The 25,642-nt window shown below is 44.1% G+C and overlaps 1 protein-coding gene across 1 annotated transcript; it reads left to right on the forward strand.

Annotated features, from left to right (window-relative positions):
- Window positions 1–6,135: 6,135 nt before the first annotated feature.
- On the forward strand, window positions 6,136–14,337 carry LPAR3 (lysophosphatidic acid receptor 3). Its single transcript, XM_009811455.2, has 2 exons — window positions 6,136–6,871; window positions 13,988–14,337. Exons 1-2 carry the CDS (start codon window positions 6,136–6,138, stop codon window positions 14,335–14,337), a joined length of 1,086 nt encoding a protein of 361 aa, XP_009809757.1.
- Window positions 14,338–25,642: the final 11,305 nt, after the last annotated feature.

Here is a 25,642-nt window from a genome sequence, read left to right on the forward strand (position 1 = left end):
CAGAGGAACAGCACTGGCGCATACATGCACAGGGTGACACTTCTGTGCCCTGACAGGGATTTTTAAGCCTCTTATCAGTCTGTGTGTAGAGCGCTGTGGTCTGTGGCTGGCGGTACTACTTCCTCTCTCTGCAACTTAAATATTTAGTCGTGAGGTTCTACATTTTTGGTAGGTTTAATACTTTTCTTAAGATCCTTTGTTTGTACTGTATAGCCTTGGTATTTTACGCAGGAGATATGATAAATAATAAAACCTTAGATGTTTCCACCACCGATACGTAAGAGTTGCCCAAGATTATCTTGATTCCCTTCACCCCGCTCCCTTCCCTTTTCAGTCCAAAAGGTGATGCCATTAAAATGGACTGTTACTGGAAATGACCAGAACCATGGTGGATGTATGAGTGCTGCTGTACCTTCCATCAAGTTAACATCATGCTTGGAGTGGAAATGGATGTGGCGCTCTGCTCTCCTTATTTTAAAAAGCATCGAAGACCAAGATAATGGGATAATGCTGCTTGCATGTACTTGATCTGAGTTCAGCCAATTATCTGAAATTGGGGATACTTAAAGTTACGACGAAAAAAATATAGCCCAACACAACCAGCAGTGGATTCCCTTGCTAATAAATGAGTTCTCTGGATTAAAAACTTACTTATTGAGCCTTACAGTTTTTTAATAACTTCTTTCCAATTTGTAAAGCTGGATTTAAAAAATGTCTCTTTAAAAGTATATTCTCAGTTCCTAAAAGCGGACCATGTAGCATGCTGTTCCAAGTACAGGCAGTGCCTACAGAATTTCCTTAAAAAACAAAATGTAAAACAGTTACTGCTGAGATAATTTGTCTCTATAAAACCTGTTGAACGAATGTCAGCTTCCATTGCATCCTCTAACAGTACCAGATAAAAAGCGCTTTAGTTTAGATTGAGATATTTGGGCATAATTTTGTGTTCTTTATGTGCTACCTTTCAGTTTGTTTCTCTAAACTGATTTTTGTTATAATATCAATTAACTATTAAAGACAATTAAAAGTGAACCAGAGTACTTACCTCACAAAACTCCTTCTTACAGTTACATATTAACATTTTTGGCCTCTGCTGTGTTACACACCCTTTTCTGCACTGGTATTTCTTTCTAAGCTGAGGTAACCTGAATGGGTTTCTTGGGTTACTATGCAATCATTTGGCTGTGTTTTCCTCCGTGGCCATACATGTACGCAGGGCGTGGAGGGGAACAAGGAACCGATTCCCTTTCTGAACTGGTACTACTTGTATGTATAGCTTGGCTGCGCAGCGCCCTGGCTTCCTTCTGCTGCCTGCACCTTCCTCTTGGGAATGAGGTGAGAGCGAGCTTTTCGCTAACAAGAAAAATAAAAGCAGCACCAGTGGTTTATCTAGAAGAGGAGGGGACAGAGGGTGTTCGTGTCTGCCTGTGGCACGAGGTGCAGGCAAGCAAGAGCACTGCCGCGGGGAGCCCTTGCTAGGGGCTGGGTAGTCTGCAAGGCTCCAGACACTCCTTCTGTGGTGCTGTACCGAGGGCCGTCTGCCGCTTTAAAAAGCCTAAGCAGGGACACCAGCTCCTCAATAAGGTTGTGGTCAATGTATTGAAACAACTTGGTTTTTAATGGACAGTGAAGAGACAGAAAGCCAGTGAGTGGGGTGTGCCATGAGTGACATTATGGCTTGCAGGCTAAATTTTGTAATGACCTTCTCATTAAAAGACTCTCTGAGTTTTCCTTTGGAAATATCTGCATTAATAATGAGCAACTCAACTTAGACCTGACTTGCAGGCCAAATTGGATTTTGAATCAAAGTGACTTTAAAAGGTGATCTTTAATCACAGTTTGAATCGGCAAAATCCTTGATTTAAATAACCAATATTAAATTTCATTATAAATAGACAGATTTTTAGTAACTTTCTTGAAGCAAACTAGCCTCTAATTGAGTAACAACTGTTAAAGCATGTTAGCTTCCACCTAGCTGAAGCTTTTGTCCAAAGCATTATCTAGGTGATGTTTTATTTCACTAACTCTTTATTTAGGTAGCTAGTGTATTATATTCCTATATACTCATGCAAATTCTTGACTTTTATTTTAAGAATGGTGAAGAACATATTCTGACTTGTATCAAATTGTACTTACACCGAGGAACTTAAAGACAGCTTGTATATTTGAATTGATTTTGAGACAAACACAGCTCAAGATGTGCTGGATTGGGAAGAATTCTTAATGCATGCTTTTGCATTTGAAAGCAGTTTAACTGAACCAAATCCTTTTGAGATTTTTGGAACAGATGATTTCTCCCATTCAAAGCTTCTGTTTACTCAGAGCGGTAGAGGAGAACACATTTCAAAGTCCATCAGTTTCTGATCTTTGTAGTCACTATTGGTTGAACTGAAGTAATTAAATAGATTGAAATAAGGAAAAGAACCTTTTTATTAAGTGTATGCTTTTGGCACTTGCAAAGTTTTGATGTATTTGCTCGCGAGTGACTTGTGGCGAGCTAATAGCTCAACCCATCCATAGAATATGCAATACGTGGTTAGTGCCGTCAAACTTTTGGAGGGCTATAAAATACCGAATGGCGTAGAGGAGGTGAGTGGAGATTGGTTGGTATCCTTTCCCATAAAAAACGGGGAAGTATCAAGTTTGTGAGAATCACTTTCAAAGACAACAATACTTCATGAAGTGAGCAGCAGAACTGGGGAGCTCTCTGCTGCAGACTCTAGAAGACTCTCCATTGTCTTTATGAGGCTGGGCTGACCAGTTTAGCTGTTCTTCTACTATTTCAGTTTCTATTATTTTTAAAACTTTAACAAACAATATTTTGCCTGAATCTTCACATTTCTGTGTACTTAATAAACAAATCTGAAATACGTAATACTTAAGGATGTGGGTTTTTCTTTTTAAGTTTAAACCTGCCCTAATTAAGCTAAACATCTCTGATTTGGCTGCAGAAGAGAAGACCTGGAGAATGTGTTAAACAGTGACATGCCAGGAAGGATGGGATATCACACAGCTCTTGTGCCTGGTGTGGACTGGGGCAGGACCACTGAGGATACAGCTGCATAGCTCTGCTGAGGCCGGGCTAGTTCTGCTGGGAGGACTTGAAATAAAATGAAGGTGTGAAATAAACCACTGTCTGGAAGGACCCTGGTGTGACAAGTGCTTTTTGTACATAGGCTGGTACAGCCAGCCAAGTGCTACATCTCTGCCCTGAAGGACTGGGATGCAAACTAGCTCCAGTTCAGGTACCGCTTTGATGCAGCTTCCGTTTGGACATCTCCAGAGTCTGCCCTGTGACCCTGAGACTTCAGCTGGATGCTTTTCTACTCCCTCCCGCCTTATCTCAACACCTCAAGACATTTCTTTGCAAATCATTTGTCATCTGAGCTCTGCTGTGTGACAGTGAGTATTTGTAGTGTGATTATTTTGGTGGAGAATTACGGATGTGTGGTTTTTTTAGGTTTTTTTTTTTGGTACTACTTCGAATGAGGATGGGATCTCAATAAGCTGAAGTACTTAGAATAAGTTCATAGTTGATATTTTGGATTTCTTTAAGCTTGTTCTCCAGATAAGATGCAAAAAGTATCTGCAGATCTCTTTACTCTCCTGTCACTGCAAGTAAGATTCATCTGTTTAGATGATTACACAGTAAGATACAACATGTTCAGAAAACCTTCCCTATAATTTTCACGGTTTGCTTGGTTTTTTTTTTTCCCCTGCCATTCTTGCCCAAAATGCTGCTTCTGTTTGAAGGCGTTTGGGCTGTTCTGTAAAAGCTTCATGTCAAGCTCAGCAAGTCCTTTACTGCCGTGGTGGGTAGGAGCAGAGCTATCTCGGCTGGGCAGGGTTCCCAGCACTCAGCTACTTGAGTAGTTGTTGTCTGCAGCTCCTCAGGGACTTCTGGTCACTTACAGACTTAATTTGACTTTTGAGGACTTCCTAGGTGAGAATGGGGAATGTACTGACTGCACAACTCTACCATATTGCCCTGAACAGGGAGTGGTAGGCATTGAATTCCTGTTGACTCCTTACGGTGGATCTGAGTTGCTGAGGCTTTTTTATTTTTAGATGAAGGGATGCTCTGTAGCATTTCAGCAGAAGGGATGATTTACTTGTTTCTTTCCACTTCTTGTCCTTAAGTAACTGTTCTTAGTTCTGACTATGTACTTGAATTTCATTCTTCAAGTAATATATTCTTCTATAAAAGAAGTGGCTGCCTGGGTTCTTGAGGGTAGCAAGATGGACAACAACGTCAAGTGGCCTGCTTTCACGTTGACTACTAGATGTAGGGTGGGAACCAAGAAAAAAAGGTCAATGAGCTAGTTCAGAAAAATGAAATATTAAAAAAAATTCACTTTGCTGAAAATACTAATCATGGAATAGTACAAATTGTTTTAAAATTAAATAATAGAAATATTGCATGAGAGAAATAACACAAGTAGCATAGCTTAAATGATAGAAGATGAATGTTTACATCTTGAAACTCAGAAGGAACCTTTAATATAAATGCGGCTTATTAGCTAGCCTGCTGGGGATTGCTTAATTTGCTTTCCGGTCCCTGGAGAGATGAGATACAACTGTTAAGTAACTGCAGGGTAAAAACAGACTAAGTGAACCTGATCTTTTTCTGTGATCAATTTTAGCTGCAGAGGTGAAAAGCTTCTGCTTTTTTGTATCTTTCTGCCTGTAATCACTTCTAGGTTTTTGTTTCTTTTCAGCCCAACTCAGTCTGTCACTCTGGCACTCGTGACAGCCTGAGGCTCACAAGGAGCTTTACAAAAGCTATCAGCGTTGCTGCCTCTCTTGCAGCTTTGTATCCCCATACTTCCCCTTCTCTGTCCTGAGTCAGACACAGGTTTGCCACTCCGTAAAAGATCTAACGTCATTAGGATCTTGTGCCATGGTTGGGTTCCTAGGTTTTGCTAAAACTATAAAACACCTACTAATGAAGTAACTGTTAAAACCGTTATTTGGATGCTGACAGCCAGTGTGAGGGCTAGTGACGATCAGGCACAAAGTCTCCCTGCTAGGCTGCGAGACCCTGCACAGTGGTCTGGTCACCATGAGTAATTGCTGTTGGATCTGCCTGTGTAAATTAGTTCGAGTTCAGTTTGGTTCATAATAAAGGCAGTAAAATTGCCAAGGCAGCTGACATTGACCTCACCGGAGTAGCTGAAGTGTGATGTAATCTGGAACACAGACTCCCGCTTCCATCATATTTAATAGCCCTGTGTCCAACATAGTGCTGAGTGGGTATAAGAAAAAAAACCCAGCACTACTGCTGTTGCTGGGGCTTGCTTTATCCTGTGGTTGGGTGGGGAACTGTGTTTTCATTTTGAAGATAATTGGGCTGTGTGGTGCTCACAGGGCTCTGGGTTGACAGCCCGATAAAATAATCCCTGGCTTTAGAGTAGTCAAATATGTAGAATATATTTTTCCCTTTTCAGCACACTTACTTAAATCCTGTAGCAGTTAATAACAGGCATGTGCTCAGAATACGTATGCCTGTAGCATCTTATATACATACATATTTACATATATTAATATATAATTGAAAAACCAAAAAATATTTTTCCAGTAATAGACCTTTTATTGCTTAGTCAGTAAAATGGAAGCGTCCTGATTTATGCTTCTCTATCCTGACTGGATACATTGAGAAATGGAAATAATGATGTGGCTGTGGCTCAAACATGGGATTTCACAGCAAGAATGGCTTGGCTGTTGCTCAGATTTTCTTTGTGACCTCCAGAAAGTCCCTTTTAACCTCTTAACTTACACTTTGTTGCCTGTCTGGTATGACTGCTAGTGCAAAGGGACTGTGCTGGGCTTTTGTAAGCAGGTAAGTCTTAAAAAATCCTAATTCATTCAAGCATCATGCGCTGCAGTCCTGCAGTGGACAGAATATCTTCTTCTGCATTAACTCTATACAATATGAATTTTTACTTAAGGCCTCCAAATATATACCCTCTCATGTCCCTGTCCCATTCCCTTCACCACCACCACCCCCCCCCCCCCAAAAAAAAAAAAAAAGTTGTTAGGTATGGTGATTGAAGCAAGGACCAGTAGTTAATTTTTTTAATCCTTCTTTCTTTTTTCCCTTTCCCCTTTCCTAGGATGCAGGGGCTTTAATCCAGGATGAACGAATGCTACTATGATAAACGCATGGACTTTTTCTACAACAAGACAAACACTGACACAGTAGATGAGTGGACAGGGCCAAAGCTTATTGTTGTTCTGTGCTTTGGGACGTTTTTCTGCCTCTTCATTTTCTTTTCAAATTCATTGGTCATAGCAGCTGTGGTCAAGAACAAGAGGTTTCATTTTCCCTTTTACTATCTCCTGGCCAACTTAGCTGCTGCAGACTTTTTTGCTGGAATTGCCTATGTCTTCTTGATGTTCAACACTGGCCCAGTGTCTAAGACATTAACTGTTAACCGCTGGTTTTTACGTCAGGGTCTTCTGGACACCAGCCTGACAGCTTCCCTGGTGAATCTCCTCGTCATAGCTGTTGAGCGGCACATGTCGATAATGCGGATGAAGATCCACAGTAATCTCACAAAGAAGAGAGTCACCTTTTTAATTATATCAATTTGGGCCATTGCTATTTTCATGGGTGCTGTTCCCACCCTGGGTTGGAACTGCCTCTGTGACATTACTGCCTGCTCATCCCTAGCACCTATTTACAGCAGAAGTTACCTGGTGTTCTGGAGTGTCTTAAACCTTGTAGTCTTCTTCATTATGGTGGTGGTTTACATAAGAATCTACATGTACGTCCAGAGGAAAACTAATGTCTTGTCGTCACACACTAGTGGATCCATTAGCCGTAGGAGAACCCCTGTGAAACTTATGAAGACTGTCATGACTCTTTTAGGTAAGAGACTAGAAACCATGGTGTGCAAGGCTGGCAGTGCCAATGAATGGGTTTGTGTGTTGGTTTGGTTTTGCTTGTTTTTTTTTTTTTAAACAAAACAAAAAAAAAATCCCAACCCCCTAGGCCAAACCAAACCAAAAAAAAAACCTCACTGAACTTTTAAGTGCTGGAGGCATTTAGACTTCTGTCTGCTTTAGATAGTGAAGCATGTGTTGCACCACACAGAAATGCAAAGTAGAGGACTAGTCAACATGTAGAAGAAAAGTGTCTCTATTTCGTAGGCAGCTTGTTACAAAACACAGATTATCTACAGGTTTTTTTTGGGACTGGGGGGGAATACAAAATTACTTTGGAGGAATGCTTGTGAAGATTCACAACTACCTAGTAGAGCATTTTCAAAATAATGTTCTTTAATATCTGCACAAGGCCATGAATCCTATGGCTGGATGGGGATTGTTTTCTTTGCACTTCTTCCTCTTGGCTGTTTCCTAAACTTACTAACTTCTTCCCCCTGGAAACACACCTGCCCTGGGGAAAGGAGAGGATGCCTGGTGGGTCTGTGACTTTGACAGAGATTTGCTTTGCAAGGGGAGAACTCACCTTCATTCTGTGAAGATTGCATAGTGCAAAATACTTTCAGAGGATAATACAGTATGGCGTTGGATCTCTAGACCATAACATGAGATTTGACCTGGGTTCTGCCCTAGAGACACTGTTGATATTTGGGCAGCTCAGATCACTTCATCAGCTAGTTGTGATGTAGCTGCTTGGTAAATTAGAGATGCACAGAGTGGATGATTGATTGTTGGAACAAAATACTAGCTGTAGCAGTCAATTTTCTCCAGGCAGACTTGAATCTGCACAAGACGTTTTCTGGAAGCCAGGCATGACGCGTGGCTTATGCAGCTTGCTGCGGGTGGAACTGGGCATCACCGGGATGCTTGTGAAGCTAGGCTGAGGTGGTGGTGGCCTCTAAAACCATAAATAGGGCTTTACCACTCTGACAACTGTTCTGATGTTGTATGATCCAGCACAAGAAAGCTGGAGCTTTTGGGAAAGCCGGTGTCCATGTATAACTGACACAGCTGTGTCATACTGCAGCATGGTAGTACTAGAGAGCTCTGGGAGAAAAGTGTCACTTTTCATGGAGGTAGGATTTGCCAGGGTAGGAAGTTCAGGCTGAGGACACTTTCTTCCCCTTGCAGTCTATGGATGCTGTTTGCACAGTCTGGTATCTCGTTCTCTTTCTTTTTTTTTTTTTTTTTTTCCCCTGAAATAATAGTGCTGTAGTATACAACACCTTTGTCTACCAAATGATGCTTTAAAATGCTTTAGAAGCTGAGATCTGTTAGACTTTGCAGTGCCTGACCTTGGAAAAGAAAGATGGTTCAAGCAAGTACAAGGTTCTTGCACGCCTGTGTCTTCTGAAGTTGGCTTGTCCACTGCCAAAGCCTTTCCCTTGTAAATCCCTCCCCAGTTGTCCTTCCTTTTTTCCCCCTGTGATTTTATGGCACCTATAGAGAGACAATGGGGTGGTTGTTCCTGTCCCCACCTTGATCTGCAGGGGCAAGATTTGATCTTTAGTCCTGCCTGAAGCTCTTGTGCAGTGAAACTTAAACCATCCACCTAGAGGGAGAAAATCCCTGCAGAAAAACTCTGAATTGCTCCAAATAGGATCCTGCCCTCATGTATAAGCATCGGGTAGACTGTAGTTAACTGCTGCATTGGAAAGAGACAAAAAGGAAAGCACTTTTAAAAAGCAGTTCTTTGAGCATTTCTGTTGAAGGCAGGACTGCAGGCTGCTTTCTGGGAAGTCACAAAAAATAAATCATCATGCATAGCCTTGTCTAATTTATATGCATATTTATATAGTTAATATTACTTTGGGTTTGTATAAGCCAAAGTTGGAGGGTGTTGAGTGAGTGTTGGAATAACACTGTTAGACGTCGGTGCCACCCGTGCACGTTTGCAGGTCAGAGCAGAGAGGTGGTCTGCGCGCCGGGGAGGACGCCTGGCCGGCTGATGGGGGAGTTGGAAGGACGGAGATGGTGGCTGCTGTTTGCTAATCCCTCGTGGTCCTTTAGCCTGTGGCACGTCTTCAGCGCTCACCACGGCCATGCTGCTGTGTGGAAATAAACCCCACTGTAAACTTAATTTTCAACTTATTCTTTCTTTTACTGGGGAGAGGGGCCTTAGGACTATGAGTTGATTTAAAGAGCAGCATTAGCTTTCTCTTAGTCGCGGAATACGGCTTTTCAGCCACCAGATTAAACTGTAAGTTGGGCAAACCATTTAATGGTATTGTATGCTGGGCCAGGCAAATTTAACTTAGAAAGCCTGAGTGCTACTTTAGAGATCATAATTTTGTAGATTTACTTTGTCAGTCAGAAACAAAACCAAAACAGAGCCGGCTTCCAAAGACGTTGAATTAGTTCATGTGTCGTTGGGTGCAAGATCTACCCCAAACTCCTGTGTCAGAGGAAGTGTATCTTGGCATGTTCCTTCATATCAGTTCTCCAAATTTTGACTCTGAGAGGCTTTTTATAAACATTTATTTCTAGGAATGAGGATTTATTTTTTAAAACAGTTTGAAATGTGCATTCCTGGCCAAGTCATTCAAGCACACTGTACAAAATGTATTAGAACCTGAATAGCACGTTTTCTGGGCTTTCTAATTACCAAAGGAGTCACCAAGTGACCAAAGTGATTCTTCCAAAATTCTGCTTACATCCACTGATGCAACAACCTACAGCTATACGTAGGACTTCCATTTTGCCCAAGGCAATTATTTTAATGGCTTATTCCAGAACATCTGAAAATGCTTTGGAGTACACGCCTGATACGGTCTTAACTAAAAGTGATTCCAAGATGCTCTGTTGCTGGATGAAGCGTGATGAGAACCAGAGTGCTTGTTAACATGCTCTGTTGGTTTCATGGGAGGTTCAGGACAAAATCCTGCAGCCCTGCTGCTGTGTGGAAGGAGGCTGCAATGTAGCTGGGTGCTGCTGGCATGCTGCTCCTCCTGTCTGCCTCCACCTCCCTTCTTGGGAAGGCTGGGCCTGTGGCTGGCTGCCCCTCCAGCACTGCTGTCCTCTCTGGGTGTTGTCCTCCTGTGGTCCTACAGTTAAGAGTTGGGGGAATCTGGGTTTCAGTGTGACTTCACGGATTCCTGGTGATCCAGGTGGCTTTTTGCACCACCCTCTGGGCTTGGATGGCCCCTTCCCGAGGCTGGGGCTCAGGTCCCTGACATCTACCTTTTTCTACAATAACCCCTAAAATGTCCATCACGGGATACAAGCAAAGTTTTCCCTTTGGCATGCTAAGCCATAGGGAGTTACCCGGTTGAAACTGGAAGATGTGAAACCTAGCAAAAGGGGCTAAAATCCCCTTAGGCTGACCTTGCGGCATAGTCCTCGCTAAGCCTGTGACTGTGGCTTTGAAGAAGGGCGGCTGCAGGTCTGCGGGTACGTGATTTTCAGGTGGCGTGTGTGTGGTAGCTCATCTGGACTTGGCAGTGAGATTCCTGCTGAAATAGCAACTTTGGGGCAGATGATTTTCAGTTTCAGTGAATTTATAGTTTAATTGGTAACTTGCTGTTTTAACTCGGGCGCACATGTGGCAAAGGCAGCTGGAAGCTACTGCACTCTTCCTCAGCAATGGCATGCTCGGGGACAGCTTTGATGTGCAGAGTTTTACAACATGATGCTGCCGAAGCATCAGTAGTGCTTCCAGATACAGAGGAATTCATTTTCAAGCAGAGATGATGTAATCTACAAGAAAATCCATGTTTAAATCTAATGAAAAATCCTCAAACTAACCTCGAGGCATTGTGACATCTGATCTCCCGTAATCTGGTGGGAAGACTTAGAGCTGTTCTTCTCATCCATGTTGTAGCCAGGCTATATTTCATGTCACTTCTGTGAATTTTAGAGAGTCCCAGAAATTAAATTCTTTCTGGAGTATGACACTTTGTCAGGGAGAGAAGCTTGTATGGGATAAGAAGTCAGCAAATAAGAAAATCGCTGAAGGCCCAAGACAATGGTATGTATTTATGCTTAACCATGGTTCCCTCTGAAAGCTCTGTGGTAAAAATAGCAAAATCTGAGCAAGGCTGTGAGTCTGACCCACGCCTCATTTTCATCTCTGCAGTGCTAAAAGCAGGGTGTGAGTTGCTTGTGTTGTCTCCATACACAGCAAAATGTATTTTCGGTGGAGTCAAAGCAACAGCCCCATGAAAGCATTAGCCAGTAACTCCGATGCTGGCACTGCATTGCCCCCTGTCCTTGTCTCCAGTTGTGGGGTGGGGGAAATGTGCAGAGAGTTGTCTGCAGATGTCTTTTACCTTCCCTTACTTTTGCCTCTGAAACCTTTTAGGGTTTTGCTCGTGTAGGTGGACAGGGGTATAGCCTAGGAGTTCATGGAATAATCCTTTCTGCAATCTGGAGGTTTTGTCTGAAGGAGAGATTTCTGTGTCTTTCGTTAAATGTGGCTTTGGGGTCTGTTTCCTCTCCTGCTGACTTCCATGAAAGCAGGGTTGGACCTTGCATGCTTTGTGGTACAAGTGGTCAAAATGCTTTCAGTGCTTGTTCTGAGGAGGGTTTGTTACCATCTTAATTTCTGCATGGAGCTGGTGTGGTGGTGACTTTGCTAGTGACATTTGGTGGCTAGTGAAAGCTCTCGGTCCAAATACCTACTGAGACACTCAACTAGACACAGTATTTTTGTCTGGGTGGTCTGGTTCCAGTGCGTGTTAAAATGGATGGGATTTGCTGGTGAACCCCAGGGCAGTAAATGAGTACGGTGTTTTCTCCATTGTAGACTGTAAGAGGGAGTTGGTGTCACAACTGCTTACTCAGCACACTGGAGCCAAACCAGTGTGTAGTACAGAGACTGACCAGGGAAAACAAGTGTTGTGGTAGCATCTTGCAGCTCCTGATGCCAGTGGGCAATGGAGGAATGTTACTGATGTTAACCAGTATCTCAAAACTAACACCGTTAAATTAGTACTTAGCATCACAAAAATCTTGGTACAGCAGAGTAGAAAATGCAGTTTCTGAAGGAGGTGGTCTCTTGCCTTTCTGTCCTGTACCGTATTGCCTGGAACATAGTAAATCAGTTGCTTGGCTTTTGTGTGGACTCCAGGAGATTTGCAGCAAGATCCGTGGTACCTTGTCCTGGATACATTTTTCAGCAATCCTAATGCTTACTAAATCACATCAATTCACTTTATATACCATTATGGCCTGCCCATCAGATGGGCGTGGTGTTCATTAAAATCCTCAATGGGGACAAGTGTCCAGTGCTGCTGAAACCAGCCTGTGTGCACAGCACAGCTGATGGGATGCCTGAGGTGCCACCAAGTCCTGGCTCCGGCGCTGCCTGGGTCCTGCCATGAGCCAGGCTGCCCTCCTGCTGCTTGCTTGCACAGCTCAGATATGGCAAAACCATAAACCAGCGGCTTTAAAAAAATATGAGCTGGACTTGCTTTCCCTACCAAAATTGTTGAACAGATACCAACACCCCCAGGAGAGCTTTTTAGCATGTAGCTGCGATCATCCTTATTTGTTTGATTATTTTTTCTAAGCCCAAAAAAGGGGAAACTCTGCTGTTATAAATGATTGGAATTTCCTCAGTATGTTGTTCAAACTGTGACTGTTGTGCAGAGTTGTAATTTTCTATTTGTGTATGTCAGACAGCAATTGTGGCTTGTGCTAAGTTAGTATTATCATGCATATGGCTACTCCTTCCTTGGGCTGGACGCGAGGGATGACAGGCTGCGGGGCCGGGGGGAGGCAGGAGGGCAGATGGGGCAGTTCAGGGCCCCTTCCAAGCTCGTGGCTGAGGGCTGTGTTTGGTCGTGATGTTCCCCCTCCCCACCAGTCCTGCCCACACCCCAGCCTTTATGGTGGGGATGTGCAGTAACGTGGAAGGATGCAAACGCAATATTGAACTTCCTTCTAAGCTGTGGTTTTTATGCTTTCTTCATGTTGTCTTCACTCTAAGATCTCTTCTCCCTTATTCCCCCTTTCTTTCCTTTTTTGTTTTGAGGGGCTGGTGGGAGAGGAGTGTGTTGTCCTACTTTGTCTCTTTCAACTTCTATTATCACCTTGTGTCTCACTTCTTCCTCACAGGGGCTGTTGTCATTCCTGCCTCGCAGCTGAAACACGAGGAGAGCTCTGCTGCTCCTGGTCTTGTCCCACAGTTTCTTGCTATGTGTTGGGGAAATGCTTCTCTTGCAGAGTTTTCTTGTTCCCCCATCACTACACTCTTACTTCTTCATCCTTTTTGTCTGTTTTTTGCTTTTTATTCTGTTCTTTCGCTTTGTTTCTTTGCCCTGATTGCTACATCCTTTGGTTCATCTTTGCTAACTCACCTATTTGTTTCTTTCTCTCTTTTCATTTACAACTGAATTTGTTTCCTGGATCTGGGTTCTTGGGTCTCAAGTACCCAGCACGGACAACTCGGGAGGGAGCAGCGGGAAGAGGTGGGCTGCTGCTCCGGCGGGGAGCTGGCAGTGCTTGCGTGTCGCAGGCAATGGCGTGCGTCCTGCACTAGCTGTGGGGTTTCCAGCCAGGACGTGTTTAAATTACACGACTCTTGTTTTATGAATTGAGCAGTGTGCCCATAGCTCTGCAGAGTCAGCTGTAGCGTGGCAGAAGACGTGTCTCCTCTTTGGATGACACTGCGGCAGTGGTGGAAGTGGGCCACCTGGTATCTTCTGCTCCGGCATACGAGAGAGAGATGAAGTGAGGAAGTCTGTGTTCAGAGTGCCAGTTCTCTGCTTGTTAATGCTCCAGAGCTCCAGTTTACTTACCAGCGTGGACAAATCACTGTTGTGATGACCTTTCCCCACTTGTGTTTGAGCTGGCGCTGTCAGCAGCTGGATTCTTGCTCCCTGCAGCCTTCTGAGAGCTGCCCTGCCTTGTGCTCAGGGCTTGGCCGAGAAGCTGTAGTAGAAATAATCTTACTACTGTCATTAGGATTTTGTCCTCTCCTGCTTTTATCATTTTTGTTGTAGAATTTTGGTGAACCCAATAATCTTGTAAGATGCAAAATCCCCTAAATCCCTAGCAGTTTGAAGTCTCTTTTTTTTTTTTTGGTCTCCTTTATTTCTAGGTGCCTTTGTTGTCTGCTGGACCCCTGGCCTGGTCGTCTTACTGCTCGATGGTCTGAACTGCACCTACTGTGGGATTCAGAATGTTAAAAGGTGGTTTCTTCTCCTGGCCCTGTTGAACTCTGTCATGAATCCAATAATTTATTCATACAAAGATGATGAGATGTGGGGTACCATGAAAAGGATGATTTGCTGCTCCTCTGAGGATAAGAGCCAGGAGAGACGCTCATCGCGGATCCCCTCGACAGTTCTCTGCAGGAGCACGGATACCTCGGGGCACTACATTGAAGATGGTATTATTCAAGGGACAATTTGTGGAAAAGGAGATCTTGGTGACAAAGGAAACTCCTGAGCTATTCAAGGGACTGACTTGGCTGGAAAAGGAGAGGGGGAAGGGAGACGTTTTGTAAGAGAAGATTGACTGGCAAAGCTAGTAAACAATATATCCACTTTGTTCCAGAGCCTAAACTCCAGTGTTAACAAAAGTTCTTATAAATAATTGCCTGATGGAAAAACACTTTGTAATGAAGAAAACTTTCTGTGCTGCCGTCTTTCTCCTTTTTTTCTTTTAAGTACATTAAATTGGTTTTTTGTATGAATGGAGTAGATACATCTCAGAGGCTTCCTGTGCATGGAAACAAAACGTAAGCGATGTAGTGAGACCGTCCTTAAGCTCCTACAGAAAGTATAAGTCTGCCTCACTGTGCAGGCTCGGCATTCATTGAGTATTTATGCTTTGAACAGTTTCTGTGCATCTTGAGGAGGATCATAGGCTTGGTTGGACAGAATTGTGACCTGTTTTCTTGGTTTACAAAGTTCATACTTACCTTCTCTCTTCCTCCTCCTTATCTTGCTTTCAAAATAGGTAGTTTGATGGTTTATTAAAGCAATGCCAGAAGCTTGGCTGTGATGGGAAGCCCAGACCAGACACCCGTGTGTGTGAGTATGTCCGACTGTGGATTGTCAGGATCTGAAAGTACAAAAAGCACAAAAGCCATTATTACTGCCATAGTGGGGTAAATGCTGCAAGAAGATACATTGCACTCTCTGCTGCTGTTGTGTAGGCAGATGTTGAAGGTGGATTAACAGAAGAGCAGCGTGGCTGTGGTCATTATGCTCATTTCTTACTTCTCCAGATAACATCAAGCGGTGTGCTTACCCCTCTTTAACTGCTATGCGACTGAGAGAAATGAAATCCAAAACTCTGGTTTAAGAGGGTGAACTTTTAAGGGAAGTTTAAATATACATATATACAGATTCAATCAAGCTATTTAAAATAGAAATTAATTTACAGGAAAAAAGCCTGAAACCAACCTAAACCCCTACAAGAGTATGGTATGCATCGATTGTCTGACCTTGTCTGGACCACATTTAACCTCTGATTTGCAAGCAGGTCTTACTGAAAGGTACTTTAAGAAGAGGCCATGAAACAACGAGCAGTGAAGGGCTTTCAGCATTGTGACGAATCAAGCCTAGTGTGGATGCAGCCACAGCCCAAAAAGCTGAAGTTTTGACTTACAGAGTACGCTATAATGGAGGATCCAGCAATTTAAAGCTCTAGGGTAAAGTTTTTAAATTTAAACTTTTAAATTAAAAATCGGAGTGTAGCTTTCTCAGTACTCTAAAAACCTGGCTCCTGCTGTCTGGTTTCCACAGCAGTGAGCTCCCTCCTACCCGTCTTAATTTCAAGAGGAGTTACCTGTGTTGTGTCCTAGAGAAAGTCTGATCCCTGGTATTAAAGCAGGTGACCACAACCAGAAGTCATTTTGGACAGTTTTGGAAGTTTTGACCATTTGGAATTGTTGGAGAACACCACCAAGAACATATTGTATGAGGCTAAAAGATGAAGATCAGCTGTGGTTTGGGCAAATTCTTCCTTTGGTGCAACTTGCATGTGGACATCTGGCCTGTGTTGATCAAAGCAGAACCAGCACTAGGCTCAAAGACCAAGTTGCAGTTTTGTAGAAGGCACTGGGGGATTTCATAAGAGGCCTTAGCTTACAAACATAGCAAGCCCCTGTTCAGAGAGCTCTCCCGTAACACAAGTTACCTTGTTAGGGATATGGCCTAACATTTCAAGGTAGATGCTGTATTTGAGTAATGCTAAAAAGGTTTACACATGTTTTTTGCCATTATAATGCAAGGTTCTTGTGCAAATACTACTTCATTAGTTTGGTGTTTTGAAAAGTATGTAAAGTGGTGCTTTCTAGAGCCGGTGGCATTGCAAAGGCATAGCATGCAAGCGTTCCTGTCCCTACAGCTACCTGCAGTGCAGTTTGTGTTAACTAGGCTGAAGCTCTGTATACAAAGCTAACAGAAATAAAATGCTACTTCAAAATAAAATACTTGTTTTGTTTCCTGTTTGGGTGGTGATTGAACATTACCTGGCACTACAGTCAGCAGTAAATGGCTGCTGTTACTCTTACTCATTTCCACAGACCGATCCAAGCTAAAACTGATCAAACTGCAGATAAAAATGAAGATGGGAAAATGCTGTTTCACGTTACCACAGGGCGGTGGGGGGGAGGGCTATTTTAATAAATCTTTCCTTTTACTAGCAATACTAGGCAGCGTAATACTTGGTTGAATCAGGCCCTGGAGAGAGCTTGGATGAAGATCTGGAACATCTGTAGCAGTGGAGAAAACACTAGGTCTCCCCTGCAGAGCTTGGGATTTGAGCTGCAAAATAACTACATGTGAATGATTTTTCCAGGTGAGCAGGAAACGGTGACTCCTGTAAACGTAAAGGACTGCCTTGTTTGTAGAGCACCTCATACAGTGGACTCTTGGTCTGGATTAAGATCTGAGAGGTATTATCGATCATTCTGCTACAAGTAAGTGGGAGGATTTGAGGTCTGCACTCTTATTCTCTCTGTTGTCTCATTTTAAAAAAAAAGCCAACAAAACAAACCCCAAAAGCTTGCAAACTGGTGTCCGTGAATGGTATTATTTGCAGTGGCATACCATCTATTTCAGCCTGATGCTTCCCTCAGAGCTGCTACCTCATTGTCTACTACTATAAATTACAATGTGACATGACTGGAACAGGAAACTGGTCTTGCATCAAACTTTCCTACAAACTGCTACAGCAGAGACCGTATAATGTTTCCTATATCAAACGGTCTAAACATCCAGCTACTCACGTAGTGGGGAATTTCTTTTTAACTCCATAAACATTTATCAGAACAGTTTGTCTCAAGGAAAACACTGAAGCACTATTTGTACTTGAGTAAAAAAAAGAAAGAAAGAAAAGGGCAGTTGGTGAAGGCAAGTTCTACAGGCTTTCCCTGTTGCCTTTTTCACTAATATCCTAGAATAACAGATACCAGTATCTGTTGACTTTGCATGTGCCTGCTCCTATTTATGTGTGCCAGTGTATTGATGTGCGAGATGACATTCATTCTTTTCGGAAGGCTTTAGGGTGATCACCCGCAGAAACCCGAGGACAGTAATTCTTAGGAGGCAGAGGAAGGCAAGGGTAGAGTTACCATTAATTTGGATAGTTACAAGGTTTTGCGTGTTCCTGGTGACGCTGGAGGCCTTTTGGCGTCTGAGAGAGCCTTGAGAGCTGCTGTATTGCAGTAAGTAGCGAGCAGATACTTCTAATATAACATCTTCACAGCAATTGTTCTTTGAAAACCTTTGCGATACTCTCTTCTTTTTCGCCTCTCCAGCTGCTTGTCTCCCAAACCGAAGTTGCTCTTCCAGTTGATGATCAGTTGGTCCAGGAAGGCACGCTCCACGGCTTTTCCCAGGGCGAAGATGTATGGTCTGTCCTCTGGTTAGCTCTCCCGTAAAGCCTGTGTGGTCACGATCATTAGAGATGCTTTTCAGAGAATTATTATTAAAAGCCGGGAACAATGGGGTTTTATTTTACACGATAGATCTTTTGAATCTCTCTGGATAAGCAGCTAGACTGATCATTGTTTAATAACTGTGCGTGGGAGAGAAGTTTCTCTAATATCTGTGCTGTCAGTTTGACCTAGGTGGTGTGGGAGATGAGTCCCTCTGGGAGAGCAGCCAACTTGCTACAGCTTGAGTGGCTCTGAAGCATGGCTTCTCTGCTGCTTTGGGGCTGCTTTACCATGACTACTTTTCCCCTCAGTGTAGCTTTTTTTGGGCTTTTTTAGTAACTACTGCAGACTGCTAAAAAACATCTGTATTTGTGCATATGACAGCTTCTGCACATATTTGTAAACTGCAATAATTACTGCAGCTATGTGACATGATGGTGCCTTTCTCTGATCAGATCTGTATTGTGTATATAGATATATTTAGACTTTTTTTTTTAACTTAAAACTCTCTTCCAAGTAGCCGTTAACTATAGGAGCAATACTTCTACTATGATTCTTTCACAGTTTTAGTAAACTCTGCATGAAGACTTCTAAACTACTGGTTATTGGAAGCTGATGGAGGAAGGGTCATTCTAAACTTGTCATATTTCTTATGGTCGTTCCCTATAGTTCTGGCTATTGGCCACTATCCTAGTGGATGCAGTGCAGGGTCAGCCTTTGGTCTGGCCCAAAGCAACTGCTGCTTGCAAGATTAGAGCCAAAAAGTGAAAATATATGGACATGTTGAAAAGAAGGAGGTGGGGAAATTCTCTTATTTATCCTAGCCTATCATTCTAATGAATGTTTTAAATCACTTGAAAGAAGTGGTCCCACTTTCCCCCTTGCACCCACTCCCTCCTTATGCAGCCATTTGTGAGACCATATGGTGCACCGTAGTGGGTCTGAAAAATAACCCTAGACGATACACATTGCTAGTAACTAGAGAAGATCTTCCACTTGTCATGAGCTAGCAGCTGCATTATTTCCTTGGTTTGTTATATAGAGTCATGCAGATGATTTGTTTTCTAGAAATCTTTATAAACTATGGTCCTCCTTGAATGCTACATGCTACACTTTGAAGTGACTAGGCATGCTTCTGTCGGGGTGGGGGGGGAAGGAAAAAAATCCTTCTGGAAACAAGGAATTAGGTCATGATAGTCTCCCCCCCGCCCCCCCCTCCAAGGTCCTTTGAAAGATAAGGAATTTAGACACTTCTATGCTTTGAGCCATTCTTCAAAACATCCTGCTTATCTTTCAAGTAGTAATTGGTCCCTGGGTTTCTTTTATATGTCTTTTTATAATATTGAGGGTGGGTTTTTTCACTGCAGCAGGCAGAAGCATCTGTTTTCTTCCAACCTACTTAGAAGTGCTATTTTGCAGCCAATAGGTATCCTATTTTGAATTGTCTTGTGTATGAATCTATGCAACTTCTCTTCTGTGTGTTGAAGTAAATTAATTTTCAAACTAACCTTTGCTATGTTTATCACAGACAACTGTGCTAGGAACAGCTTTTTTTTTCTGAACTAGCCTTTACTATTATCCCAGTTGTGCACTTAGGACTCTGATGTACAGCCCTATAAGAAAATCAACATGCAGAATAAGAAAAGCACAAATCACTTATTAATCTGTTCTCAGCAACAGCTGTATTTTAACTTAAATGTTAACTTCATTGAAACCATAGATATGGTCTAACTTCTCTAAAAAACCCAAACCAAATGAACAAAAATTCCCATTAAAAAACCCACAACAAAACAAACAAAAACCACGAAAAAACAATTCTGCATGTCTGTAGGCCAGGAGTAAGTAAGCATACTTCTCTTCCCTGACCTTTAGTTTACCTGGCTTGCTTTGATATATATGAAAATAAGGAAGTCGTGTTTCTGAGCACAAGTAATTGCTTGGGGTGTCAGTAGGCGATCTCCTGGGGATGTGCTTCTCATCTAGAGAGGTTCTTTAGCTTTCCTCCTAAAGCTGCTGTGGGAGGAGATGGGATACTGGACTGGGAGTATTGTTGTTGGTCTCACCCAGTATTGCATTTCGTATGTGTGATAGTTAAGAATATATATCTACTGTCTTGACCCTAAATCTTAAGATTTTCTTGCATAGGCTAGACTCTCACAGTACTATAGGGATAATTTTATCTCCAGCTTCTGTTTGTATTTGTTCAAACAAATGCTTGGTGTGTTGGCTTTAATTAGGTTTCTATTAGGAATATGTTCAGTTGCTAATGGATGTCAAAATGCACGGGAGTGAAAAAGCTTGACCTCCAGAGATGGAAATGTTGTTAATGCTTAAATGATTCTATTCAAGTCCTGGTTAACGCATCAGTTGTTACGAATGTCAGTGTATTTGTTTGTGCAGTGCACTCTGTGATACTGGGCTGGGATTTTCCCACAGGTATAAACGAGTTAATTTAATTAGAAGCATAAGGTTTTGTGCCTATAGGGGTAAAGGGCCAGTAGACTGTGAACTCGCGATTGCTCACCCACATGCTTAGCTTTAACTTTCTGCACAGTTGTATTGCTTTCAGTAGACCCTTCTCTGTGAAAGGAGTCCCGCCTATGTCGGCATCTGTGAGATGAAGACATTTAATGTCACGTTCTAGACTGTAAGTTTCTGCTATATGGGAATCTGTCTCGTTACCAGGAGGCGCGGCTGCAGCAGGCTGGCTTCCTTCGCACTCCAGTCCCTCACAGACACAACTGTTGATTTTAAGGAGGAAACGTTTGGGCCCATAGGCACAAATTTACAATGTTGGGTTATGTCCCATATTTGACCTATGTTGTTTTGTCCTATTTTCTCCTTTATAATCTCTTTGCACAGTCCATGCAATTTTTTGTGTGTTCTGCTTTGTTCTTCAAAGCATAGATTAAACCACACTTTTCTCTAAACAGATAAATTCCAGCAGTATTGGGTCCTAGAGCAACCCTCCAATTTCACAGACCAGAGCGCCACAAAAAGAAATAAATATGGTTGAGCAGAGATTTTAGTCTTGGGGTTTTTTGCAAGGTCAGAATACCAACAATAACAAGACAAAGTTATGTTTGCGTGTATTAGTTAAAAACATTGGAGAATGATACTTTGGCAAAAGAAAAGCAGACCCTAAGCTTATGACTGATTTTTGCAATTAAAATGTGATTTGAGAGTCCTAGACTGTTAACCGGTGAGTTTTCTGGACAGCAGAACTGAAGAAATCTGTTTTCTGATTGACGACTTCTCTGAACCAGAGCGAAGCTGCCACGTGCATTCAGGTCCCTCCCAGCAGGAGGGGACCCAGGCAGGAGGCTGATCTCCTGAACTCCTTCCCCGGCAAAGCTCCAGACCACATTTCTGTCTCCATGGGCACCAGGAACTTTGCTGATTCACAGAAACGAAACCAAGCCCGAGGATGGAGGAACTGCTGCTGAACACGGCGTGAGCTCTGCCTGGGGACTTTCTGGCAAGTGCTTGTGGCCCCTTGCCCCAGCGGTGGCTGAGGTTGCACCACGGTCCTTCTTTCTGTGGAGGCAGGAGCAGGCTCTCCACTACCCAACTGCCTATTTTCCCAAAACCTGTTGGTGAGGCAATACCTTTAGATCTCTTCCTCTCAGCCAAGTTTTATTGAAAGTGACCGATGAGTTCAGAAATTATGAGGGACTAGTCAGGCGAAAAGCAATGCAGCTGCACATGCCTCATTCCATTCAGAAATTGGGATAAAACTCTTTTTCTGGTTCAAGCTATGTAAGTCATGGATGCAATTTTATGCTTGCCTGTGCATAGGTGAGGACTCCCTGGGGGAGAACGAAGGCAATCCCCAAAGCTGCTTCACAGCAAGTCCCCAGCACCCTGATATGCCACCACTACTGTGCCTCTACTCATCTTCTCACCCAGTCAGTGCTGGGAAAATACCAGAATCTGCCATCTTTATCCCATTTTATAGCCAGCAAAATTATTAAGGAATTATTGAGGTGAAGTAGCTCTGACTCCCTCTCTCTGCACGAGTATAAAAGTGGCTCGTGGTTCTCCAAAAGGTAGCAGGATGACTTGCAAAGAGCTGTGAGTCCATCTGTGAACACACAGTTATAAATGAAGGTAAATCAGGCTCCCATGTTCGCTCAGCTTGGCATGGTCTGTTTACTTTGTGATTGCTGAGTTTCAGAGGTTTTGCAAAACGCCTTGAGAATTTGCTTCTGTGTGTGAATCCTGAGACCTTTGTGTACGGTGGGGGTGGTTCAAATGAGCCAGAGATCACAGGTTGAGTGACATGAGGGAGCCTCAGGGGATGCAGATGGTCACGGGAGATTCCCAGTGCGGAGGGCTACTCCTCTTGCTAACTAAACCTGATGCTATTGACTCTTCATTGGGCTGTTCAACTAACAGCTATGGTTGTAAACCCTTTTTGTCTGAGTGGGAATGGGCCATCCCAGTGGTGCTGTGGGAGTTCACAGCCTCACCTGCCATGTTCAGGGCCAACAGGACCAGGTACTGGCATTCAGCGCCCAGACACAAGGGTAGGAAGCTTAAAGGAATAGTAAGAGGTAACACCTCAATATCTCAAGGGATTTAAGCCCAAACGACTCGCTGAGGGTTGCCAGACAGGAGTTTCTGACGGATGACGATTCATGTCTCTCTGTCCCCGATTCTCTTGCTCTCTGTCCCTTCTCACCCTTTGCAGCAGCAGCGCGAACTTCGGAATTGAAGTGCAAAGAGCTTTCAGTGAGTAAAGCCAAACGCTGATTAGAAGAGGTGCCAGGGATGAGATAACACTTGGATTTGGTATGAGCAGTTCGTCCTCCCCTGCGGCAGTCACACTGAATATTTTGACTTGCTACAATAATTTCCTGTGGGCTGATATCCACTGATTTGATACAAATGGTAGCAACAGGCTCCATCAGGAGCTGCCCGAATGGGCCGCATTGTGTTTGTATCAACACACCAAAGATGGCACAACTGGTGCCTCACCCAGCCCAGCAAAGTGGGGTTTTGCTGATGTTTTATTTGGTCTCCATGTTTGGCTGGGAGACAAGCAATGCTCTTGTGATGGTTATCTTTATGACCAGTAAACTAAAAACTTTCTCTGTGAGGGGATGGCGCTGCTGCGTTCTGCTCACTTGATTTCTGTGGACTTCTCTTCTGCATAGGTGAAAGCGGGAGATGTTGCTGTGAGGATAAGGACCGTGGGCTTCCTGAGATGCCGCAGTGCCTGGGACTGCCTGCCCACCAAATGCAGCTGGATGCTCCTTGCAATTCCTGCCATGTTTTGGAAGCGGCGAGGAGAGCCGGTGGGTGGCCTCGCTGATGGAGTCCTGGTGGTCCCGGTCAGTCCGCATGCAGCGTGCAGTGTTCCCACCCTCACGTGGGGTCTTCGCAGGCTCCGCACCACCCGCAGGCACTAACGGATCTTTCCAATTATGAGGTTTAAATTTTTGTCCCTTTAGCTTTTAAGGAACATTTTTGACATTGCCAAAGTTGAAGTAACTGGAGCTTTCTCTGATCCAGGAGTGAAGTTGACTCAGCTCTGCTTTGCCCAGTTTTATTTAAAGACCGTGACTACTACCTCTGAAATGTTACTTGCGAATGCTATGTTATTACATTATCTGCTTTTCCGTCTGTTAAATGCCATGGTTCCAGCAGCAAAAATACCACTGTCTGACAGTAGCAGCTGTCAAAGGTCTTATTTAGTCTTCTTCAAAAAGTATTAAAACCTGATACCACTAAAGATAAGCCAAGCTTTGTTACAATAAAACTTTCTTTGGATGTGATTTTAGGAATGTTACTATTTATAGCACCTCTGGATTTTTACTACTGCATAGGAGGGAGGTTGTACACATCTATAATTTTAAGTAAAATTATTTGCTTTTTCCTCATTTAAACAATGTTACATTATTGTCTATAACCCATGCACAAATACATAACTCTCTGTGTAAATCTGGCCTCAGCATTCTGCGTGGTTGTTCCCCAACCCCGGGAGAAAGCACCTATGACCAGGCTGCTTCACACAGGATAAAAAAGTATCACTTGGGCCAAAACCATCTCCCACCTTCTGTGTAACCCCAACAACTTCATGACAAATCAAAAATCAGATTCTAAGCATAGCTCATGAAGCAGGAGATGCCCTGAAGCAAGTCCTGTGTATCACTTAGAAATGAAAATTACAATTCCATAGAGAATAGTGCACTTAAATGGGTGTGACAATTGGGACAACTAATTAAATGAAGCATTGTTTATATTAAGTAGTTCTGAAGACTTCTTGAAGTCAAATGTCCCATTAATGGGATGCTTATCGCCTAATGGACTGTATTTCCCCAGGCAGCCTCGCAGCCTTGGCCCGGCACGAGGAAGCAGCCAAAGAGGTTCTGGAACGCCGCAGCTCGGAGGTGCTGGACACAGACAAGCTGTGTGTCTGCAGGAGACTCGGGCACCCCGTCCCCGGTCCTGGCTGCTCTTACACCTCTGTCCCTATGGGCTCAGCACCTGCTGGTCCTTCAACCTGCCTGGAAAATCACTGAACAGCGCAGTTCTCCCGAGGACAGCCCAGCAGGGACAAGGGCGATGCTGTGATGGCCACCAGCTGCTCTGGGGGTTAGGTCTGCCCCACATGGAGGCACAGAGGTGCACAGTGCCCTACGGCAGCTCCTGGTCCTGTGAGAGCTGGAAGACATGGCGGCAGCACTGGCGGCTCTCCTGGCATTGCACGGGCACCTCCCTGCTCAAGGCTGGGGATGCGTAAATAACGCGTTGGAGAAATGCATGTTTTAAGGCTAAAACCAGAGGTGGGAGGGGGTTGTTTTGGGGCCTGGGCTCTTCCTGATGGCAACAACTGCCATCCCCTGTCAGATAAGGTGTATTTTTGGTGTGTTCCCCCCCTCACCCCGACAGTGCTAGCACCCTTGGTGCTGCCATGGGGCAGTCGGCAGGAGCCACTCCGGGCGATGGCACAGCACGTTCCCTGCATGGTACACAGCACTTCTGGGCCCCGCCTTGCCCGGGGCCCGCCGGGACGGCCCAGCGCCTTGGTGGCATCATTGTTCGGTGCCCGCTGGCTGTGTGCCACCCCGAGGGCTCCCTCACCACCCCAGGGGCTTTCCCATGCGGCGCTGATCCTGCCCAGCCCCTTGAAGCCCCTCACCAGGGGCTGGGCAGGGGATGATGGGGTGGTTTAGGGGGAGGACAGGCAGAGGAGTGGGAAGATGGGGCTGTTGATAAGGGTCCAACCACCGAACCGGTCTGAAACAGTGTGATTTGGCACAGCGCAGGGAGCTGTAGCTAACAACACAAAAGATGAATAATTGCAGGTCATGGCATTCATTCTCCCAATTTAAAAATGATTACGCTCTTTGCGAGGGCAGGCAGCTGCAGGTTTGGGCTGCTTTCGTGCTTTCGTCTACCGGGCAATGGTTAACGCGGTACTGACGTCCAGCGGGACAGGAGGTGGCCTCACTGTGCCCCATCCTGCCGGTGGGTTTCGGAGGGGATCGGAGCGCAACACGAATGCCAAGGGTCCTCCTTCTCCTGCTGCTCATTTCTGCACCTGAATTAGCGGAGGGGATGTAAAGCTGCGATGTGGGGGTAAGTCACAGCCACCGCATGTGCCTGCCTCAAGGAGATGGTAATGAAAGGGGCAGGAAGGGCGAACATCAAACGTCAACTCAAAACAGGCATGCCCAGCCCAGCTCTCTGCTGTGCTGCTGCCTTGAGTCACTTCCCAGGCCGTGGGGCAGAGCTTTAGAGGGGTTTGTGGGCTAATCCACCTGTCTAAATCGACTTTAGTTTTGTACTTGAAAATAACAGATATGTTTAACTGAAATGAAATAGCTAAAGGCTGGGAGCAGGGAGCTTTTTATA

The sequence above is a fragment of the Gavia stellata genome, chromosome 10 (assembly GCF_030936135.1).
Source record: "Gavia stellata isolate bGavSte3 chromosome 10, bGavSte3.hap2, whole genome shotgun sequence".
NCBI classification, from domain to species: domain Eukaryota; kingdom Metazoa; phylum Chordata; class Aves; order Gaviiformes; family Gaviidae; genus Gavia; species Gavia stellata.

Excerpts from the sequence above, each read along its gene's own strand:
- LPAR3 (XM_009811455.2), top strand. The coding sequence starts at position 6,136 with ATGAACGAATGCTACTATGATAAACGCATGGACTTTTTCTACAACAAG. Across the intron at positions 6,872-13,987 it reads GACTGTCATGACTCTTTTAG|GTGCCTTTGTTGTCTGCTGG; the intron begins GTAAGAGACTAG and ends CTTTATTTCTAG.